The sequence below is a fragment of the Mesoplodon mirus genome, assembly GCF_964341445.2.
Source record: "Mesoplodon mirus genome assembly, chromosome: 13".
NCBI lineage: Eukaryota > Metazoa > Chordata > Mammalia > Artiodactyla > Ziphiidae > Mesoplodon > Mesoplodon mirus.
Genome location: NC_138989.1, coordinates 7,343,550 through 7,362,168, shown reverse-complemented (window position 1 = coordinate 7,362,168; position 18,619 = coordinate 7,343,550). Strand labels below are relative to the sequence as shown.

Sequence of the window (18,619 nt, the reverse complement as noted above, 5' to 3'; positions counted from 1 at the left end):
GGAATGTTAGAAGAAGGAACATTCGAGCTTTTTTTTTTTTTTTTTTTTTTTTTGCGGTATGCGGACCTCTCACTGTTGTGGCCTCTCCCGTTGTGGAGCACAGGCTCCGGACGCTCAGGCCCAGCGGCCATGGCTCACGGGCCCAGCCGCTCTGCGGCACATGGGATCCTCCCGGACCGGGGCACGAACCCATATCCCCTGCATCGGCAGGCAGACTCTCTACCACTGCGCCACCAGGGAAGCCCCATTCTACCTTTTAATTGATGAATCAAATTAATTTCAGATGAATTTCAGATGAATTCTTGTATAAAAGAAGTGGCCTATTCTTAGGCTCAGATTCATGTATTTTATTTTTTTATTTTGAAATAATTTTAAAGGTACAGAAAAGTTGCAAGAATAGTATAAAGGAATTCCCTGTATATCCTTCGCCCAGATCTATCAGCTTTTAACATTTTGCCACATCTGCTTCATCACTCTTCCTGTAATATATTTACCCATAACATTTTTCTGAACCATTTGAGAGTGAATTACATGTGTCATGCCCCTTTACCCCTTAAGAATTAAGTTTGTAGTTCAAAGAACAAGGATTTTCTTTTACTTAACCACAGTATAATTATCAAAATCAGATAATTTAATATTGATACAATATTGATAAAATACATATATGTATGTATGTATACCTGAATTTATGGTCCATGTTACAATTTAACCAGTTGTGCCAATAATGTTCCTTACAGCAGTTTTCTCCTCTGGGACCAGAATCTAATCCAGGATTATGTGTTGCATTTATTTGTCATGTCTCTAATCTCTTTTCCTCTAGAACAGCTCCATAACTTTTCTGTCTTTCATGACACTGACATTTTTGAACAGTTTAGGCCCGTTATTTTGCCCCTCAGCTTGGGCTTGTCTGTATCCTCATGATAAGATTGGAGTTACGCATTTTGGATAGAATATTACCTGAGTGATGGTGTGTCTTTCCCAGGGTCTGACATCTGGGGGCACACGATGTCTCTTTGGCCTAATAGGGATGTTAATTTAGCTAACTTGGTTATGCTGTTGTCCATTTCTGTACCACATAATTACTACGTTTCCTTTTATAATTATTAGGGGAGATGTTTTGAGACAGTGAAATATTCTGTTCTTCAGATTCCCCCCTGCACCACACATGTGCCCTGATTTAGACTCTACTGATGATTCTTACCTGAATCTATTTTATCTGTGATGGGACCTGGACATTTTTGAAGGGTGCAGGCCATTTGGTTTATAAAATGTCTCATTCTGGGTTTACTGATGTTTCTCATGATTAGATTCAGGTTATGGATTCTTAGCAGCAATACTCTATAGGTGATGTGTTCTCTTCAGATATGAGAACACACAGCATCCGTTTTTGAAATAATATTAACATCTAAATTTATGATGGGATTCGGCAATCCAAATGCAGAATCTTCTGAATTGTTTCTTCTGAGTTTTCAAGCAGAATTTAATGAGGGAGATTCTATAATTCCTCTATCCACCTAGGCAGATATCCTTGAAAAAAATCCATATTTAAACAAATAGTATAACTAACATGACATTAGATTTTCAACTAGTGGTTTTTATATTACTTGGCATTCACTTTAACTAGTATTTTTTGAGTATTTACCAAGAGCAAGGACTGTGTATCAGTGGAAACAGAGGACTTAGAAGCATATCCAGGCCACGTAGAATCTGTGTTTGACTCAAACTCACATGTTTTAACTTACGCATAAATCTGGAGCACTAAACTGAAAGCCCCTTGAGACCAGGAACTGTGTTTATACATATAGCACCTAATGCATTTCTTTGTAAGTCCCCATAAATATATACTGAATTAATGGATAACTCATAAAATTCATGGAGTCCTTTCTTTTAAAAAATTACCCAATGAATGTAAGCTCCAGGAGGACAGGAATATTTGTTTTATTCACTCAGGCAAATGCCTGGTGCATGGTAAGTGCTCAGTACATATTTGTTGACTGAATGAATGTGAGTAAACCCATTTTTTAAAGCAAGAATCTTCTCATAAAGTAATGAATTACACTGTAATTCCCTGACTGTAAATAAAAATTTTTTTATAAATCTTTTTTTTTTTTTCTTTTTTTTTTGGTGTCATCAAACATAGAGGTGCTGGGAGTTGAACCCAGGACCTCATGTATGCTCAGCGTGCACTCTACCACTGAGCTACACCTCCTCCTGTAAATATAATTTTGTATATTGGGTTTTTTCATCTAATAGACTTTCATAAGCTTATACAGTCAACCAACTTTCTTCAATTTTTAACTTTTTTTTTTTTCACTTTTTCAAAGACACCATCGGAATTATTTGAACTTCAGGAAGATGAAGCACTGCGAAGGTATTCTTCCTGTACTTATGTTTGTCTACATCCTGTTGCCTAGTAGGAACCTTACCAATGAATATGTTAGACATTGGACTTTCTTGGTATAACTTGGATCAGAACCTCTGAGAAGAATCAGTTCATTGATATATGGCTGTGAGTGTGTTAAGTATCTCCAGTGGAATAAATAAAAAACAACCAAGATCCAGAGTTTCTGAACCCTCAGTGAGTTCCTACTAGAACACCTTTAGCAGAGAATGTACATCAAGCAAAGGAAAACTCTTCTGTAGCTGGGACGCTGGCCCCAGACCCCTGTGTGTTCTCTCTCCCTGGGGAGCTAGGCTGGTTCAGATATAGGCCACCAGGATTTCTTTTTCCCCTTCTAACCTAAGACTGAGACCTAGAAAGGCACATTGGTGTTACGTACTGTGCTAAGTCTGATCGGTCGTGGCTTTTGCTCTCTTGAGAAGACTATATCTGTGCTCAAATCAGAAAATGTGGTAATCTATTAATGATGCTTGTCATAGGCATGGGAAAGGGAGTGGTAGCATGCATCCGAACTTTTTGCCATTCTGGTCTGGACCAAAGTAGGTCAGCTCACTCATGAAGCCCTACACCCTACATTGGCCCCGGAGATCTGATAGTGAGAGAGGATGTGGAAAGATAAACACCGGAAAAGCGTTTTTCCCGGTTTGGGGAGAACTGGCCTAGGATCCCCTCCATGCTCTTCTTTCCTCTGGGCACCCCTTCGTCCTTGCTTAGTCCTTTAAGGGCAGGGACACCTTTGTCTAAGCAAGAGGTAGCTCCTGGAGCATCTGACTGAACCAGCCACCTGGACAGGCTTAGAGGGAAACAGTTCAGAGAGAGAGAGAGAGAACCCCAAGAAGGAGATCCCAAAGGGATCATGCCAATTTCATAACTTCCTGCCTTTTCCCACTGGCATCTCCCCCCGCCTCCCCTTCCAGTACACCTGATTGCCTTGCCCTTCTCTGGAGGGGGCCAGTCAGCCCTGAGTCCAGAGGTTAAAACGTGCCACTAACAAGGTCCTGTGACTAAACCTGAAGTTTCCATGTGTCATGTTCAATGTACTTTGCAGCTATGGTTTGTATGGTTTGTATTAATTCCTTAACTAGAAAGAATATACATTTTGGGAGGTTGACTAGCCATTTCATAGATGAGAGGACTGAGGCTTGACATTTATTGTCTTTATTATCTTCTTTAGCTGCGAAGGAACTCAAGAAAAGATTAAGCACCGTTTAAAGGAGATAGCCCTTCAGGCCTGTGTTTGGGATGTCTAATGACTTTTTCTGTGGACAGTAAAACAGGTCTCTTGTTTTGCTAATCTCTCACTAAGTTAAAGTCTAAATGTAATTAACCAATTTTTTTTCAGAGTCCTGTATCTCCTTCTGTCTCGTCCGGTTGATTATAGTTCAAGAATGCTGTTCATTTTTGCAACATCAGCTACAACGGTAAGCTCTACAAACTTAGTCAAAGCTCATCTTTGCATCTATGCTTAACATTTTTTTCCTGCGTGTTTACCATTTACAAATGATTAAGATAATGCTCACTTCTGTACTTACTCAAAGTATGTCTTACTCTACAGATGAGGATTGTAGTATCTGCCGAGCTCCGCTTAGTGCTGGCTTCTGAAACATCCTGCTTGGCAAACTGAGTGGTGCAGCTGTTGACAGTTCCCACGGGTTATCCACATTCACTGTTGTAACGCCCTGGTCCAGCTGCATCCCTAATACCAGAGGCCCCAACGAGCCAGCCTGAGAGAAGTCTCCACCCTGGTGTCCAGGCCCTGCCTGAGCTGTCACACCCCCTCCCCACTAAACTCTAGGGATAACTTTCCCTTATCCCTAAAGGCAACTCGATCTCCGGCCTTCAGGGTTTTGCATATAGAAATGTCCTCTGAGGCAGTTGGAGCAGGAAGAAAGGGGAAAAGGCTGAGCCGCTGATTGTATGTCCTTGACTGCAAAGGGGGGACAAAATCCCTTCTTGCATATTAGTTTATCTGATAGTCATTCTTTCAAGTAAAAATGGTGTTCCATGAAAAGTGCCTGGTTCAGCTCACAGCTCAGTCATACAAGGGCTTTTCCCTGAAAACACCCATCGCATCGCGGTGTGCTTTATGAGTCCTTCCTGTTTAGTCATGTAGGACATTGATGAATATGTGTTGGTTAATTAATAGTAACACGTATGCAGGTGTGAGCTCAGTACTGTATTCAGGAGTTGAGGTTCAATACATTAATCCTTATTGCTTCAAGAGCCTTCTTACGTGGACGTCTCCTGTTTTCAGTACTGCAAGTGTGAAGAACGTGGCGGCTGCCACGGCAGTTGGGTGTGTCCCTACCGTTCACCCGCCAGTGCTTTTGCACCATCAGTGCAAATATTACGACAGCGTAGAAGGCAGGTGCACCATACAGCTTTATCACAAAAGCGGTTCCAACTCGTTTCCTCCTCAAAGAGTGTAAGAAACCCTCCAAGCCCCATGCAGGGGTCCATGGGACACACTGTAAGAACCGCTGACTCCCTAAGGGCAGACATAGACTTTAACCTTTTAGAAACTGATGTGGCTCATGTTACCTAGATGGAAACTCGGTTATCCAACTACAGCACGCGGCACAGCTCTACAAACCTCTTTTGGTCTTACAGACGTTAGGTGTGCACCAGCTCACTTTCGCCCACAGAACGCGAGCCCTGCAGTGTCTCCTCTATTTGGCTGACAAGGAAACTGTAGAATCTCTCTTCAAAAAACCCATTGAAGAAGTGAAGTAAGTGGAAGTTTAAAAATCGTATTAATAGGAAACAGATGCTTTGGAAGCATAACTTTTTTTTTTTTTTTTTTTTTTTTGGCGGTACGCGGGCCTCTCACCGCCGTGGCCTCTCCCGTTGCGGAGCACAGGCTCCAGACTCGCAGGCTCGGCGGCCACGGTCCACGGGCCCAGCCCCTCCGCAGCACGTGGGATCCTCCTGGACCGGGGCACGAACCCGCGTCCCTCGCATCGGCAGGCGGACTCCCAACCACTGCGCCACCAGGGAAGCCCTGGAAGCATAACTTTTAAGCCCCATAGTTCAGAAGAGCGCGTTAGAGGGGCCATGTCAACGTTGTCGTGTTGACTCGAGTGTCCTTGACGTTCTGGCAAAGGGGAAACAGGCCTTTAAGAACATCTTGTTTCCCTCGAGTCTTTGAGACATTTAGAAACTGAGTGTTTTCTTCATCTTGCTCAGATTGATTTCTTTTTATATATATATATAAATTTATTTTATTTATTTATTTTTGGCTGCGTTGGGTCTTTGTTGCTGTGCACGGGCTTTCTCTAGTTGCGGTGAGCGGGGGCTACTCTTCGTTGCAGTGTGCAGGCTTCTCATTGCAGTGGCTTCTCTTATTGTGGAGCACGGGGTCTAGGTGCATGGGCTTCAGTAGTTGTGGCTCACAGGCTCAGTAGTTGTGGCACACAGGCTTAGTTGCTCCGTGGCATGTGGAATCTTCCCGCACCAGGGCTCAAACCTGCGTGCCCTGGATTGGCAGGTGGATTCTTAACCACTGCGCCACCAGGGAAGCCCCTCAAATTGATTTCTTTCTAATATTTCATGACTATATTTAGAAGCCTAAAATAGACATTTATCAACAAACTGTCCGGTATTTCCAAGGGTTGGCTTTTATTTTAAATGTAAATATGGTCAGTGAGGATGATTCCCATACATGCCTCTGTTTTCCAGATCTTATTTGAAATGTATAACTTTTCTGGCATCATTTGAGGCTCTGAATATCCCCATCACATATGAATTATTTTGCAACAGTCCTAAAGAAGGAATGATTAAAGGTCTATGGAAAAACCACAGCCACGAATCCATGGTATGTAGACTGAGTCATCCGGCAGTGGGGCCTCCGTCTTCTCAGATGCTCTTGTGTTCACTCAGCTGCCTGCCACCACTCAGAGTTCTGAAAGCCAGAACCAGAGAAACTTGGTTCCTGAACAGGTCTACTGCTCTGAGGGCTTCCTGACTTTCCTATCCTGGCAAGTGACAAGGCAACTTGGAAGTCCCCTCACCTCTCTCCCTGAAAGCCTAAGGCCTGAAGCCATCCCTACCTACACTTTTATAATCCCTCCCCAAGTCCTGCCTGTCCTCATCTAGACAGACTTCCCTGTGTAGGGAGTATTGCTTCTCTTCCTTCTAGTTGCTGGTGGGAATGTAGTCTCTGAGGAAGTTGGAGCCCAGGGCGGGAAGGGTATGAGGCCAACAGGCAAACTGTTCTAGGACAGAAGAAACAAAGGGGGGGAGGAAGGAGAGTCTGAGATGCTGTGAGTCCATAACGGCAAGAAAGAAAAAGAATAATTTTTTTTTCTTTCCCTAGAGAGATGAGGGCCTTCACTGAAATTAGGCAATAGACACACTTTGGCTATAAGCATGTTTTGTCTTTAGTTGCCCTACCTTTTCCAAAGCTGGTTTGATTTACTGGTGTCTTGAAACAGTATGATTTTTTTTTTTGTCTGCTTCAGGCCGTAAGGTTGGTGACTGAGCTTTGTTTAGAATACAAAATCTATGACCTGCAGCTTTGGAATGGACTCTTGCAAAAGCTTCTTGGCTTCAAAATGGTAAGTAAGACTCAGTGCCCTAGACTGCAGTATATTTTAAAGATTTTGCACAGCATCTCCTAAACATTTTGCACTGATACTTGTTATTGAACAGATGGATGCTGAAAACATTCACTCTCACTGGCTTCATGCCCAACTTAAAGAACTTGGCGTTAGGCCAGAGAAAGTGCAAACTCAAAACTGACATAAATTTCATTGGAAACAAATGGAAGTTTCCCTGGCCTCTTTTGATGTTTGTGAATTTGTAAGTGCCCTTCTCTGGTGGTCCTCATGGAAGATAAACTTTACTGATATTCTTGTGAAAGTTTAATTTTCACATTGGAATTTTCTGTTTGCGTGGTCTTCAGAACTTTTGTGTTTTATTTTTTCAGATTTCTTATCTAAGGAAGGTTTTAACAGCCATTTCTAGCATCTATTCTTTATGGCAGGTATGTAGTTTTCTAAAGTGAATTTTACAGAATTTAATCTTTATACTCACCGGCTAGTGTTGGATACACTGGATTAAGTAGTCAGCTCCTCAGTGAAGCTGCAGGATGCTGTTCCATTGAAGTGGTGCCTGGACCCAGAATACTCAGCTTGGACATTGTCTCATCCAAGGCATCACTTATCCCAGTTCTTCAGGCCTCAGGAATCACATCTTCATTTATGCCTTCAAAACACTTTGGCTCAGCTGTAACATTGGTCACGGTATAATTTATTTAAATCACACATTCGACTGCCCCTCTTGGACTTTGAGGACCCTTAAAGTCAAAGACCATGTCTTATTCATCTTTTCTAAATTTCATGCGTTGGTCACACACATAATATATATGTAATAGAAATATATAATTTATTCTTAGTTTAATAAATTAGAACATATGCTGAGTAAAACATGAAAATTTTTCTTTACCATTTTCCTTCATAGTTATCTCCCCAGAAGTGACTACTGTTGACAATTTCTTATGTTTTCTTCTAGAGCTTTCCTATTATATATAAGCAGGGGTGTGGGTGTTGTGTGTGTATGTATTCATTTTGGTACATATAAATGCAGTCACATTCTAGACAAAGTGTTTTTTTCCACATAACAGTTGTATCTTGGAGATTGTTTCACATCAGCACTTATAGATTTTTTTTTTTGATATACAATTCACACATAAAATTTACCCTTTTAAAGTGTACAGTTAGGTGGCTTTTAGTATATTCACAAAGTGTGTTACCAACACCACTATCTAATTCTAGAACATTTTCTTCACCCTGAAAATATACCCCATATCCATCACGGATCATTCATTCCTTCTTCCCCCCTCCCTCCAGCCCCTGGTAACCACTAGTCTACTTTCTGTCTCTATGGATTTATCTGTTCTGGGCATTTCATATCAATGGAGTCATACAATATGTGGCCTTTGTGCTTTTTCACTTACCATAATGTTTTCAAGGTTCAGCTACATTATCACATGTATCAGTGTATCATACCTTTTTTTTAAAAAAATAAATTTATTTATTTATTTATTTTTGGCTGTATTGGGTCTTCGTTGCTTCGCACAGGCTTTCTCTAGTTGCAGCGAGTGGGGGCTACTCTTTGTTGTGGTGCGTGGGCTTCTCATTGCAGTGGCTTCTCTTGCTGCGGAGTACGGGCTCTAGGCACGCAAGCTTCAGTAGTTGTGGCACACTGGCTCAGTAGTTGTGGTGCATGGGCTCTAGAGCACAGGCTCAGTAATTGTGGCACACAGGCTTAGGTGCTCCGCAGCATGTGGGATCTTCCCGGACCAGGGCTCGAACCCATGTCCCCTGAATTGGCAGGCGCATTCTCAACCACTGAGCCACCAAGGAAGTCCCATATCTTTCCTTTTTATTGCTGAATAATGTTTCATCATATGGATAGACCACATTTTATTTATCCATTCATCAGTTGATGGATATTTGGGTTGGTTCCACTTTTTGGTTATTATGAATAATGCTGCTCTGTGAACATTTGTGTATAAGTGAACATATGTTTTTGTTTCTCTTGAGTGTGTACCTAGGAGTGGAATTATTGGGTCTAACAATAACTATGTTTAATCTTTTAAGGTATTTCATTATTTTTAACTCTTAATTGTTCTCCAAAATGTGGAATAAAATGTATCATAAGTTATTTAACTACTCCTCCTATTGATGGAAATTTATGTGGTGGCTTATTCCTTTTTTGAAATTCTTTCTCTCCTTCCGCCTTTCCTATGGTCCTAGCACAATGTCTGGCACATATATAGACTTAGTATAAATTTTGTTTTCTGAATTGAGTTCTGACACTTTTTCCCCAAATGCAACAATAATGAATCATGGAAAGATACATGGACCCCAATGTTCATAGCAACACTATATATTTACAGTAGCAAAGATACAGAAGCAATCTAAATGCCCATCAACAGATGAGTGGATAAAGAAGCTGTGGTGTAGATAGATAGATACAATGTAATACTACCCAGCCATAAAAAAAAAAAAAAAGAATACAGGGCTTCCCTGATGGTGCAGTGGTTGAGAGTCCACCTGCCAATGCAGGGGACACGGGTTCGTGCCCCGGTCCGGGAAGATCCCACATGCTGCAGAGTGGCTGGGCCCGTGAGCCATGGCTGCTGAGCCTGCGCGTCTGGAGCCTGTGCTCCGCAACGGGACAGGCCACAACAGTGAGAGGCCCGCGTACTGCAAAAAAAAAGAAACAATTTTGCCATTTGCAGTAACATGCTTAATGAAGCAAGTCAGATAGAGAAAGACAAATACTGTAAGATATCACTTATATGCGGAATCTAAACAAATAATACAAATGAGTGTGTATGTAAAACAGAAACAGATTCACAGAGAAAACAAACAAGTGGTTACCAGAGGGAAGAGGGAAGCGGGGAGTGGCAAATTAGGGATATGGGATGAAGAGATACAAACTACTACATATGAAACAGATAAGCAACAAGGATATAGTATATAGCACAAGGAATTATAGCCATTATCTTATAATAACTTTCAGTGGAGTATAATCTGTAAAAATACTGAATCACTATGCATATAATATTGTAAATCAACTATACTTCAATTTTTTCAAATATAAATAAATAAGGGTATTTTGCAGAGCAAAATTAATAATAATGAATCAGCCAGGATTATATGATAATATCCTGAAATATACAGTTATGAAGAAAATTCTCCTAGAATCTTAATGATCTAGAACTGGGAGATATCAACTTACAATTTTGGTCTTAACATCAAGAATATAAGCTCTAAGTGTATATAGTTCTGTGACTGCAAAATAGAGGTTCTTAAGATCCCAGACATGAATTCTTTCATAAACTTGTTTCCGCAGGTTCCCTACTTCAGCAGAGCCTGGCAGCGTGTGGTTCAGATACCGCTACTTTCAGGTATCTTTCTCTCCCCTCTCCCCGACACACTGACAGTAGCATTTTATAGTTTTGTGTATAGACACATTATTGTTGCTTTTTATTTTCAGCCTCTTGTCCTTTAAGCCCCAGTCAGCTTTCAGATTGTTGTGAGAGTCTCATCGCTGTCCTAGAGTAAGTAAAATACTTGTTTTCCTACCCCTCAAAATCAGTGTTGCTGCTTATAAAATTCCTTTCTAATAAACGTTCCTATGAGTAATTCCTTTTTGGGGGGAAGTTAAGCATACCACTTGATTTGAAAATAAAATATCTCTATTATTTTTACAATGTCTACTTTCCACATGCAGTGCAACTAGTGAACTTATATTCAACCTGCATTCCCTAAACTTTGTACCCAGTTTTAATGTGAGTAGAGAGCACCTTTTGTGACTACCGTAAATCATACAGTGTTGTCTCATGGATTTTGAGTCTTCTAAGTGTTCGTCTTTAGCCATGTACAGACTTTCAGACACAATTATAGCTGCAGTCAGGAGTCTGTGTTCCTGTAGATCAAGTCTTTTATTCCATGAAGGATGTCATAAAAGGCTCAAGCTACTCATTACTAGGCATACGTTTTGCACCAGCATTTTAATGTTTAAAATTACTGTAACCACTGTGGAAAACTAGGAAGGCCATTATAATCTAGTGAATATGACAGGTTATTAACTAATTAACGTGCTGTCTTGAAGATGTCCAGTTTCAGATGATCTTGACCTGATCAGAGTGGCCAGGCAGTATGTCCAGTTAGAGCTTCCGGCTTTTGCATTAGCCTGTCTAATGCTCATGCCCCACTCGGAAAAAAGGCACCAGGAAATAAAGGTATCTTGCAAATTGTTCCTCTGGGGCTGCCAAGGGTGTGGAAGGTCTCATGCTGCATGTCCCCTGCAAAAGGTTCCACTTTCTTTTCACCAAACCTGTAAAGCGTGAGTGGGGTGGAAGGTTTGTGTGGGTGTCTGCTGGGAAGCAAGACTGAGAGACAGATGAAGGTTGGTCTGGGGGATGCCCGAAGAGGAGTTTGCACCTTATTCCTTATCAGTGGGGAACAGTGAATTTTCCTGCCAGAATAAAGTGAAATGATCAGGCAGTATTTTGGAAGGAATAATCCACGTGGGCCTGATCAGAGGAGAGAGGGGGCAGGAAGTGAAACTCCTGGGAATCATTGCATTTGAATAGGAATTATCCAACAACCCTGTGGCTAGGCAGGGGAAGCCTGAGGGGATAAGTACCCAAAATAGGGTGGTGGCGATGAAAATGAGCCAGGTGGGAAAGATGCAGCTTTACTTGGTGATTAGATGTGGGAGATAAAAGAGAGAAGAGTCAGGTTGTGTGTGGGTGTCTAACAAAGGCACCACGAGCATTCTGAGGATAGAACTTTTAAAAATATAACTCCCATCCCTTTTATACTATAGAATAAATAGAACAAAGCATTTGGAAATGTTTTACAATTATTTCCCCACGGGTAGAGAAGCCAGTACATAGAGATCTATATAAATGAGCACACATAATTTTTATTTCTCACTTGCTCTATTCGTTGCATTTTTTCAGAGCCATCTGTGCCTGTCTTTGACTTTGTTCCTTTTTGACTTCTTAAACTCATCCATTGATGCTTTTCAGAGTGTTAGTATTTAAATAGATTCCTTTTGGCACTTAGAATGACAAAACGCTTATCAAGCACCTCTTTGCTGTTGGAATAGTTATTTGTAAAATGCTTTTTTTCCTTATTTCAATAATTTTGTTGTTGATAGAGGTGGTTTTTTTCCTATAGTAGATATGCTTTATGATATTTCAAATTTAAAAATGAAAACCTTCCAGGTTTGACAGAAATTAGTAGTAATTCTACTTTTCCATTAATTATGTTTTGATTTTTTTCTCTAGAATTTTTTGCGCTCCTGTGACCCTCAGATCATTTTACAGCAGTTAGAGGAACATATGACTACTGGCCAGCTGGCAGGGTTTTCACATCAAGTAAGAGGCAATTTCCTCTCCCTTTTGTTATGAAAAACTTGATAGTAGAAGGTAATAAATTTTCCCCAAACCAAGATTAAGCTGAAAACTTACCATCTCGATCTGTTTGTTAATATATATAATTATTTTGCTTTCATTAAAGCCTCATTAAATTTTTAAAAGTCAGGGACCCTGGCTGTCTTGTTTATTTAGTGCTCCACTCAGTGGAAAACCTGTAGCCTTCAATACTTGTCATTGTGGACGGTTTTCCTTGCAAAAAGTCCCAAAGTGCTTAACAACAACTTTTTATTTATTCACTGTATACTGAAATAGACCAAAGCAGTCCCCATGCCCACTCCCTCAAAGAGGAGGCTTAGTCACGATGCGATGATAATTTAACTTCTAATTGTCAGCAATGTTTTGGTATTGAATAGGATGACATGGCATCTAACACATTTTGCGTGTGATGATACCTGTCATTCTACAGGTTAGAAGTCTGGTCCTGAATAATATCATAGATAAGAAGGAGTTTGGGATTTTGGCAAAGACAAAATACTTCCCAGTGTTGAAATCACACATGATGAATACCAACAACGTCACTGAACTAGTAAACTATTTGGCAAATGAGTTAAGGTAAGTTAATAAAATTTTTTAAAAAACAAATTAATGTAGAATTTCTTTAAAATTTATCTTTATTTTGGAGGAAAATGTCAAATAATCGTAAAGCTATTTGATTGTAATTAAACGCTCCAAATAATTAAGCTGTAGCATCACTATGTTACACATACCTTGCTACTAACACATACTAAGAGGTTTGTTGTCTTGTAATTCAATCTCTTAGAACATGAACTTGGAATCAGACAATTAATCAAGCTGCCTGACCTCCCAAAATAGTCCTGCTCTAAAACCCTTCATTACAACTTTACTCCTTAGACACTTGACCAAAGAATCAATAGCTATATGTAACATAATTTTTGCTGAGCTTGGTTATCTAATTTTCCAGCATCCACAAATTTAGAAACAGTATGCTTCTTGGGATAGGGTTCAGAGGGGATTTGGAAAGTAAAAAGAAGGGAGAAATGGGCCGGCACAGAAGAAAGGGAAAGCTTAGTCAGGACTGAAATGTTTCTGGGTCCATCCCTACATTTGGTCTAACTGTGCTGATCCCTGGAGGTGTCACTTTCTCAGTGCCATGCCATGGATTTCTTTCTGCTTGTTTACCACTTGTGATCCAACCATAATTACAGGTTGTTATTTATGAACAAGTAGTATTTTTTGAGGTAAAATTGATATATATAATCAACTGCACATACTTCAAGTATGTCACTTGATAAATTTTGATATGTGTCTACACCTGTGAAGCCATCACCACAGTGGACAGGGCAAACGTATTTATCACTCCCACATTTTCCTCACACCTCTCTTCTTTCTGATTCCATAGTTTAGATGAAGCTTCAATCTTTATAACTGAATATTACAAGCATTGTGGGAAACGTGTGCCACCAGAAGCCACTCCCTGTGAAACTCTGAAGGTAAATCTGGCCCAGAGTTACTGGGTTCTAACCTGACACGATTTTTATTTCTAGGGTCTTAAGATTGAGCCAACCTGTTCTGGAGATAAATGTATTTTTATGCGTGACTGCGTGTATTTTTATATTTCACTTTTTGTATGAGAGAGTCCCAGACCAGGAGTCAAGAGGCCTAGGTTCCACTCTTGGGTTTATTTATTTAATTTTTGGCCACACCGTGTGGCTTGAGGGATCTTAGTTCCCCAACCAGGGATTGAACCCTGGCCCACAGCAGTGAAAGGGCAGATTCCTAACCACTGGACCGCCAGGGAACTCCCCGACAAACTAAATTTTAAAGGACATTGATTAATGTTGTGCTGGAGTATCCATTGCTTTTATTACTTCTTTAATTAGCTAAGACATATACCTTCACTATAGAAAAACAAAAGGAAATCTGGAAGAGCGGAACTTCCCTGGTGGTCCAGCGGTTGAGAATCCGCCTTCCAATGCAGGGGATGCCAGTTGGATCCCTGGTCAGGGAACTAAGATCCCACATGCCACGGGGCAACTAAGGCCACACCACAGCTATGGAGCCCGTGCACTCTGCAGCTTGCGTGCCACAACTACAGAGAAGCCTGTGCGCCATGACGAAAGATCCTGAATGCCACAACTAAGGCCCAATGCAGCCAAATAAATAAATAGATAGATAGATAGACAATTTTTTAAAAAAAAGTCTGGAAGAGCAAAAATAATAACAAGAAAACTGATAACTTGAAATCTCAGAAACCAGAGATAAGATCATTGTTAATAATTTGGTGTACGTTCTTCCAAATGTTTTTGTGTATAAAATATGCATGTAAATCACTTTTATTCCTGTTCTGAACTTAAATATAAGGTAAAAATTTTAATTTTGATCATGTTTTGGTAGTTTTAGTGGACATAATTAAGTTATTAGCGGTTTTTTTTCTTCCCTTGGTCCAGATCAGTCACATTAAAATAAGCCTGCATTTTGTTAACATCCATTTATAACTTCCCTTCTCCACTTCCAGTCTGTTGTGCTCAATGGCATAAGATTACTTTTTTCAAAAAGGGAGAATATTGATTCAGGAGACAGATTTGTGGCCCTTAAAATGTATCTGTTTTTCTCCAATCATATCTGTCTAAAATGCAAAATAATCTCATACGTAGATTTTTAGCAATATAGTTAAGGGCTTAAGTTCTATAGTTTATCAAACCATTTTCTATTTAAAAAACTAAGTGACACTCATAAAAATGCTTCTGTGTTTCTTCCCATTTAGGTGTTTTTTAATGGATCATAGTAGATCATCAAAACTTTTTTCAAGAAGAATAAGAGGAAGTTTGGAATCTGTTATCAGCTGACCCTATTTATTACAGTTTTTAAATTGTGCAATCTGTGTACAGTAGCTATGGTCAGATGTTCCTCGAAAAGTAATAACTAAGATGCTTAATAATAGCATAACTGCCTCATAAAGAATTCATGTCACAAATTAATAAATGTTTTCTTTGCCAGTTACGTGTATAACTTGTAAAGACTATTAGTTTTTTGCACTCTGTATGAAGGAAAGTTTTTTGCTCCCCCCATAAGAAAAGCAACTACTTATATCCTGTTTCTTCCATCTATATAAATAAGAATATCAGTCTTTTTAACATCATTCTAGTAAATATGTATGTAATCTTTGCTGCAGAGCGTATCCGTCAGTGGCCAGCCAGAAATACAGAAACCACTCTAGCTAGTTGAAGCAGAGAAGGACTCAGTGTCAGGCATTGGTTTCAAAGCTGTCAAGAGGACTGAAAGGCAAAAGGGAGATGAAGGGGGGCGCTGGAGAAACTGAAGGGAAGGGGCTGTTCGCCTAACATCAGAAGCTGCTTTGAGACTTCCCTGGTGGTCCAGTGGTAAAGAATCCACCTTCCAATGCAGGGAACGCAGGTTCGATCCCTGGTGAGGGAACTAAGATCCCACATGCTGCAGGGCAACTAAGGCTGCATGCTGCAACTACTGAGCTTGCATGCCTCAACTAGAGAGCCTGAGTGCCACAACTACAGAGCCCATGTGCTCTGGAGCCCGCTGTACCACAACTACAGAGCCCACGTGCCCTGGAGCCTGTGTGCCAAAACTAGAGAAGAGAAAACCCGCGCGTCACAATTAGAAGCCCGCGAGCTGCAGCAAAGAGCCAGTGCACCTCAACAAAAAGATCCTGCACGCCTCAACGAAGATCCTGTGTGCCGCAACTAAGACCCAACGCGGCCAAAAATAAAAATTAAATTAAATAAACAGTTAATTAATTAAAAAAAGAGAAAAGGAAGCTGCTTTGCCTCGGAGCTCGGGTGCTGCAGTTCCGGAGGCTGAGCCTCCTCCCCCCGGCACTGCTGCCCATGCAGCACTTGGTCACCCTCGGCTAGTGCTGCCGCCTCCAGAAGGGAAAAGAGGCGGCGTTTTGCTTTCTCCAGCTTCCTGATTCTCGTGCCAGTGCCAAGAAATAGCAGGAATGAACAGAAGCCATCTGGTAAGGGGTCTGGGAGATGCAGTCTGCAGGCTGTAAGTCCCCGGCAGGACAGGGCAGGATGGAAGCTGGCCTGCAAGGGCAGCGTGGAGTTGAGAGCCTGCAGCCGGGACCCAGCACACAGAAACGTCACTCACACCTCTATCCTGCCTGTGTAGTCTTTTGCTCTACTTGTGAATAAACTGAATTTGATAATGCTAGAATTTGTTTGCCTTTGCTTTGCCTGTTGAGAAAAATATTATTTCTGTACAGGAAACAACGTAATATGACTAAAAACATGGGTTTTGGATAACAAACAAGTCTGGGTTGACCTCTGGCTCTATCACCTACTAGCTGTGTGATCCTGGACAAGTTGTATAACGCCTCAAAGCCTTAATCCCCTCGTTTGTAAACCTCCTACTTGCAGTAGGTTTAGATGGTCATCCACTTGCTCTCTTCTGGAAATTTACACCAATATTTTCCACAAAGCTTTTTCCTTATTTGGAGTTATTTCCGTAAGATACATTCCCAGGAACAGATTCACCAGATCAAAGGGAATAAAGGATTTTTTTTTTTTTTACCATGCCGAGTGGCTTGCGGGCTCTTAGTTCCCTAACCTGGGATTGAACCCGTGCCCCTTGCAGTGGAAGCTCAGAGCCCTAACCACTGGACCGCCAGGGAACTCTCAGAAGAACATTTTAAAGACTGGATGCAAATTGCCAAACTGCATGCATTTCAAAAGGTCTTCACAAAAGCCTATTCCTACCAGAAACATGAATGTCTGCTTTACTGTGTCCTCCCCAACGTTGGGTGATCATACTTTTTAAAAAAAATTAATTTAATTTAATTTATTTACTTTTGGCTGCGTTGGGTCTTCATTGCTGCACACAGGCTTTCTCTAGTTGCGGCGAGCAGGAGCTACTCTTCGTTGCGGTGCACGGGCTTCTCATTGCAGTAGTTTCTCTTGTTGCAAAGCACAGGCTCTAGGCGCACGGGCTTCAGTACTTGTGGCACATGGGCTTAGTTGCTCCGCGGCATGTGGGATCTTCCCGGACCAGAGATCGAACCCATGTCCCCTGCATTGACAGGTGGATTCTTAACCACTGCATCACCAGGGAAGTCCTGGCAATCATACTTCTTAAAACTTTTTGCTGATTTGATAGGTGAAAATAGTGTCTCAGTATTTACATTTGTATTTCTTTAATATCTATGTGATTGAACCTTAAGAAAACTGTAATTATAAGCCTGAGATCACAAGTAGAGCCTGTGGTTATAGTCTTGGGCATAAATGTGCAAGGAATGAAAGGGTCAAGTGGTGGCGTTAGAACGTAACAAATGGAAGTGAACGTTCCGGCTTCACGGACTCAAGCTGCGCTAAAAAAGGAGTTCTTTCCCGGACTTAACACTGGTTTCATTGTTCAGAATAAAGCTCTGGATGTTAACTAGATTTATTGTGGTGATCACTTCATTGTATATACAAATATTGACTCATTTTGTTGTACACCTGAAACTAACGTTATATGTCAATTATCCCTCAAAACAAAATAATTTTAGATTAGGAAAACTTATCAAATAAATTGTTGGAAGATTAACAGACATGCACAGTTCTGATGGGTAACGGGTTAGCTTTTGATATGCCAAAGAAGTAGCTTTATGGAATATAAATATATTTGAATTTAAGTTCAAATACATAATTAGCCAGGATACTTTTTGTTGTTATATTTATTATATTTTTATTAGCCATGATCGTTTTTATCTTTCCACTCTTGTCTCCATACAGCCATTCTCCGTCCCCTTCCCTAAGTATATTCTTAAAACATAAGCCCGATCTCATCTTGTCCTGCTTCACTCTTTTTACTGGCTCACCACTGTCACTCGACATAAAATCCAAGTTGCCAACTGAGGCACACTGGCACCTTTGCTCAAATTAGAAACAAAGATCTTGATGAAATAAAAGTGCACGTTATGGGATTTCCCTGGCAGTTCAGTGCTTAAGACTCTGCGCTTCCACTGCATGGGGCGCAGGTTCGATTCCTGGTTGGGGAACTAAGATCCCGCATGCAGCGTGGCATGGCCAAAAAAAAAGAAAATTTCGCATTTTAAGACAAGAAAAACTTAAAACTTTTTCTCTGCTTGTTTTGGCCTCTTCTCTCTAGTGTGCATTGTGCATCTGCATTATGCATAACCAGACCTCCCCTATGGCAGAAATACCTGCACGACCATAAAGCTCAATTTTTCTTCTAGCACCAGCCATGTAACTCCTTAGAACCAGGGTCCCCAACCCCTGGGCCGTGGACCAATAGCGGTCCACAGCCTGTTAGGAACAGGG

The 18,619-nt window shown here is 40.9% G+C and overlaps 1 protein-coding gene across 1 annotated transcript in view; it reads left to right on the top strand.

The window, feature by feature from the left end:
- Nucleotides 1-17,737, top strand: part of KNTC1 (kinetochore associated 1) — a 72,088-nt gene extending 54,351 nt beyond the window's left edge. Inside the window, exons 52-64 of the mRNA XM_082640275.1 lie at nucleotides 2,325-2,371; nucleotides 3,744-3,822; nucleotides 5,012-5,130; nucleotides 6,080-6,215; nucleotides 6,862-6,957; nucleotides 7,329-7,385; nucleotides 10,265-10,319; nucleotides 10,409-10,472; nucleotides 11,027-11,156; nucleotides 12,213-12,302; nucleotides 12,769-12,914; nucleotides 13,723-13,813; nucleotides 15,088-17,737. Coding sequence (XP_082496401.1) covers nucleotides 2,325-2,371; nucleotides 3,744-3,822; nucleotides 5,012-5,130; nucleotides 6,080-6,215; nucleotides 6,862-6,957; nucleotides 7,329-7,385; nucleotides 10,265-10,319; nucleotides 10,409-10,472; nucleotides 11,027-11,156; nucleotides 12,213-12,302; nucleotides 12,769-12,914; nucleotides 13,723-13,813; nucleotides 15,088-15,108 — 1,131 coding nt within the window. The 3' untranslated portion in view covers nucleotides 15,109-17,737. The remainder of the gene's footprint in view (nucleotides 1-2,324; nucleotides 2,372-3,743; nucleotides 3,823-5,011; nucleotides 5,131-6,079; nucleotides 6,216-6,861; nucleotides 6,958-7,328; nucleotides 7,386-10,264; nucleotides 10,320-10,408; nucleotides 10,473-11,026; nucleotides 11,157-12,212; nucleotides 12,303-12,768; nucleotides 12,915-13,722; nucleotides 13,814-15,087) is intronic.
- The last annotated feature ends 882 nt before the right edge of the window (nucleotides 17,738-18,619 follow it).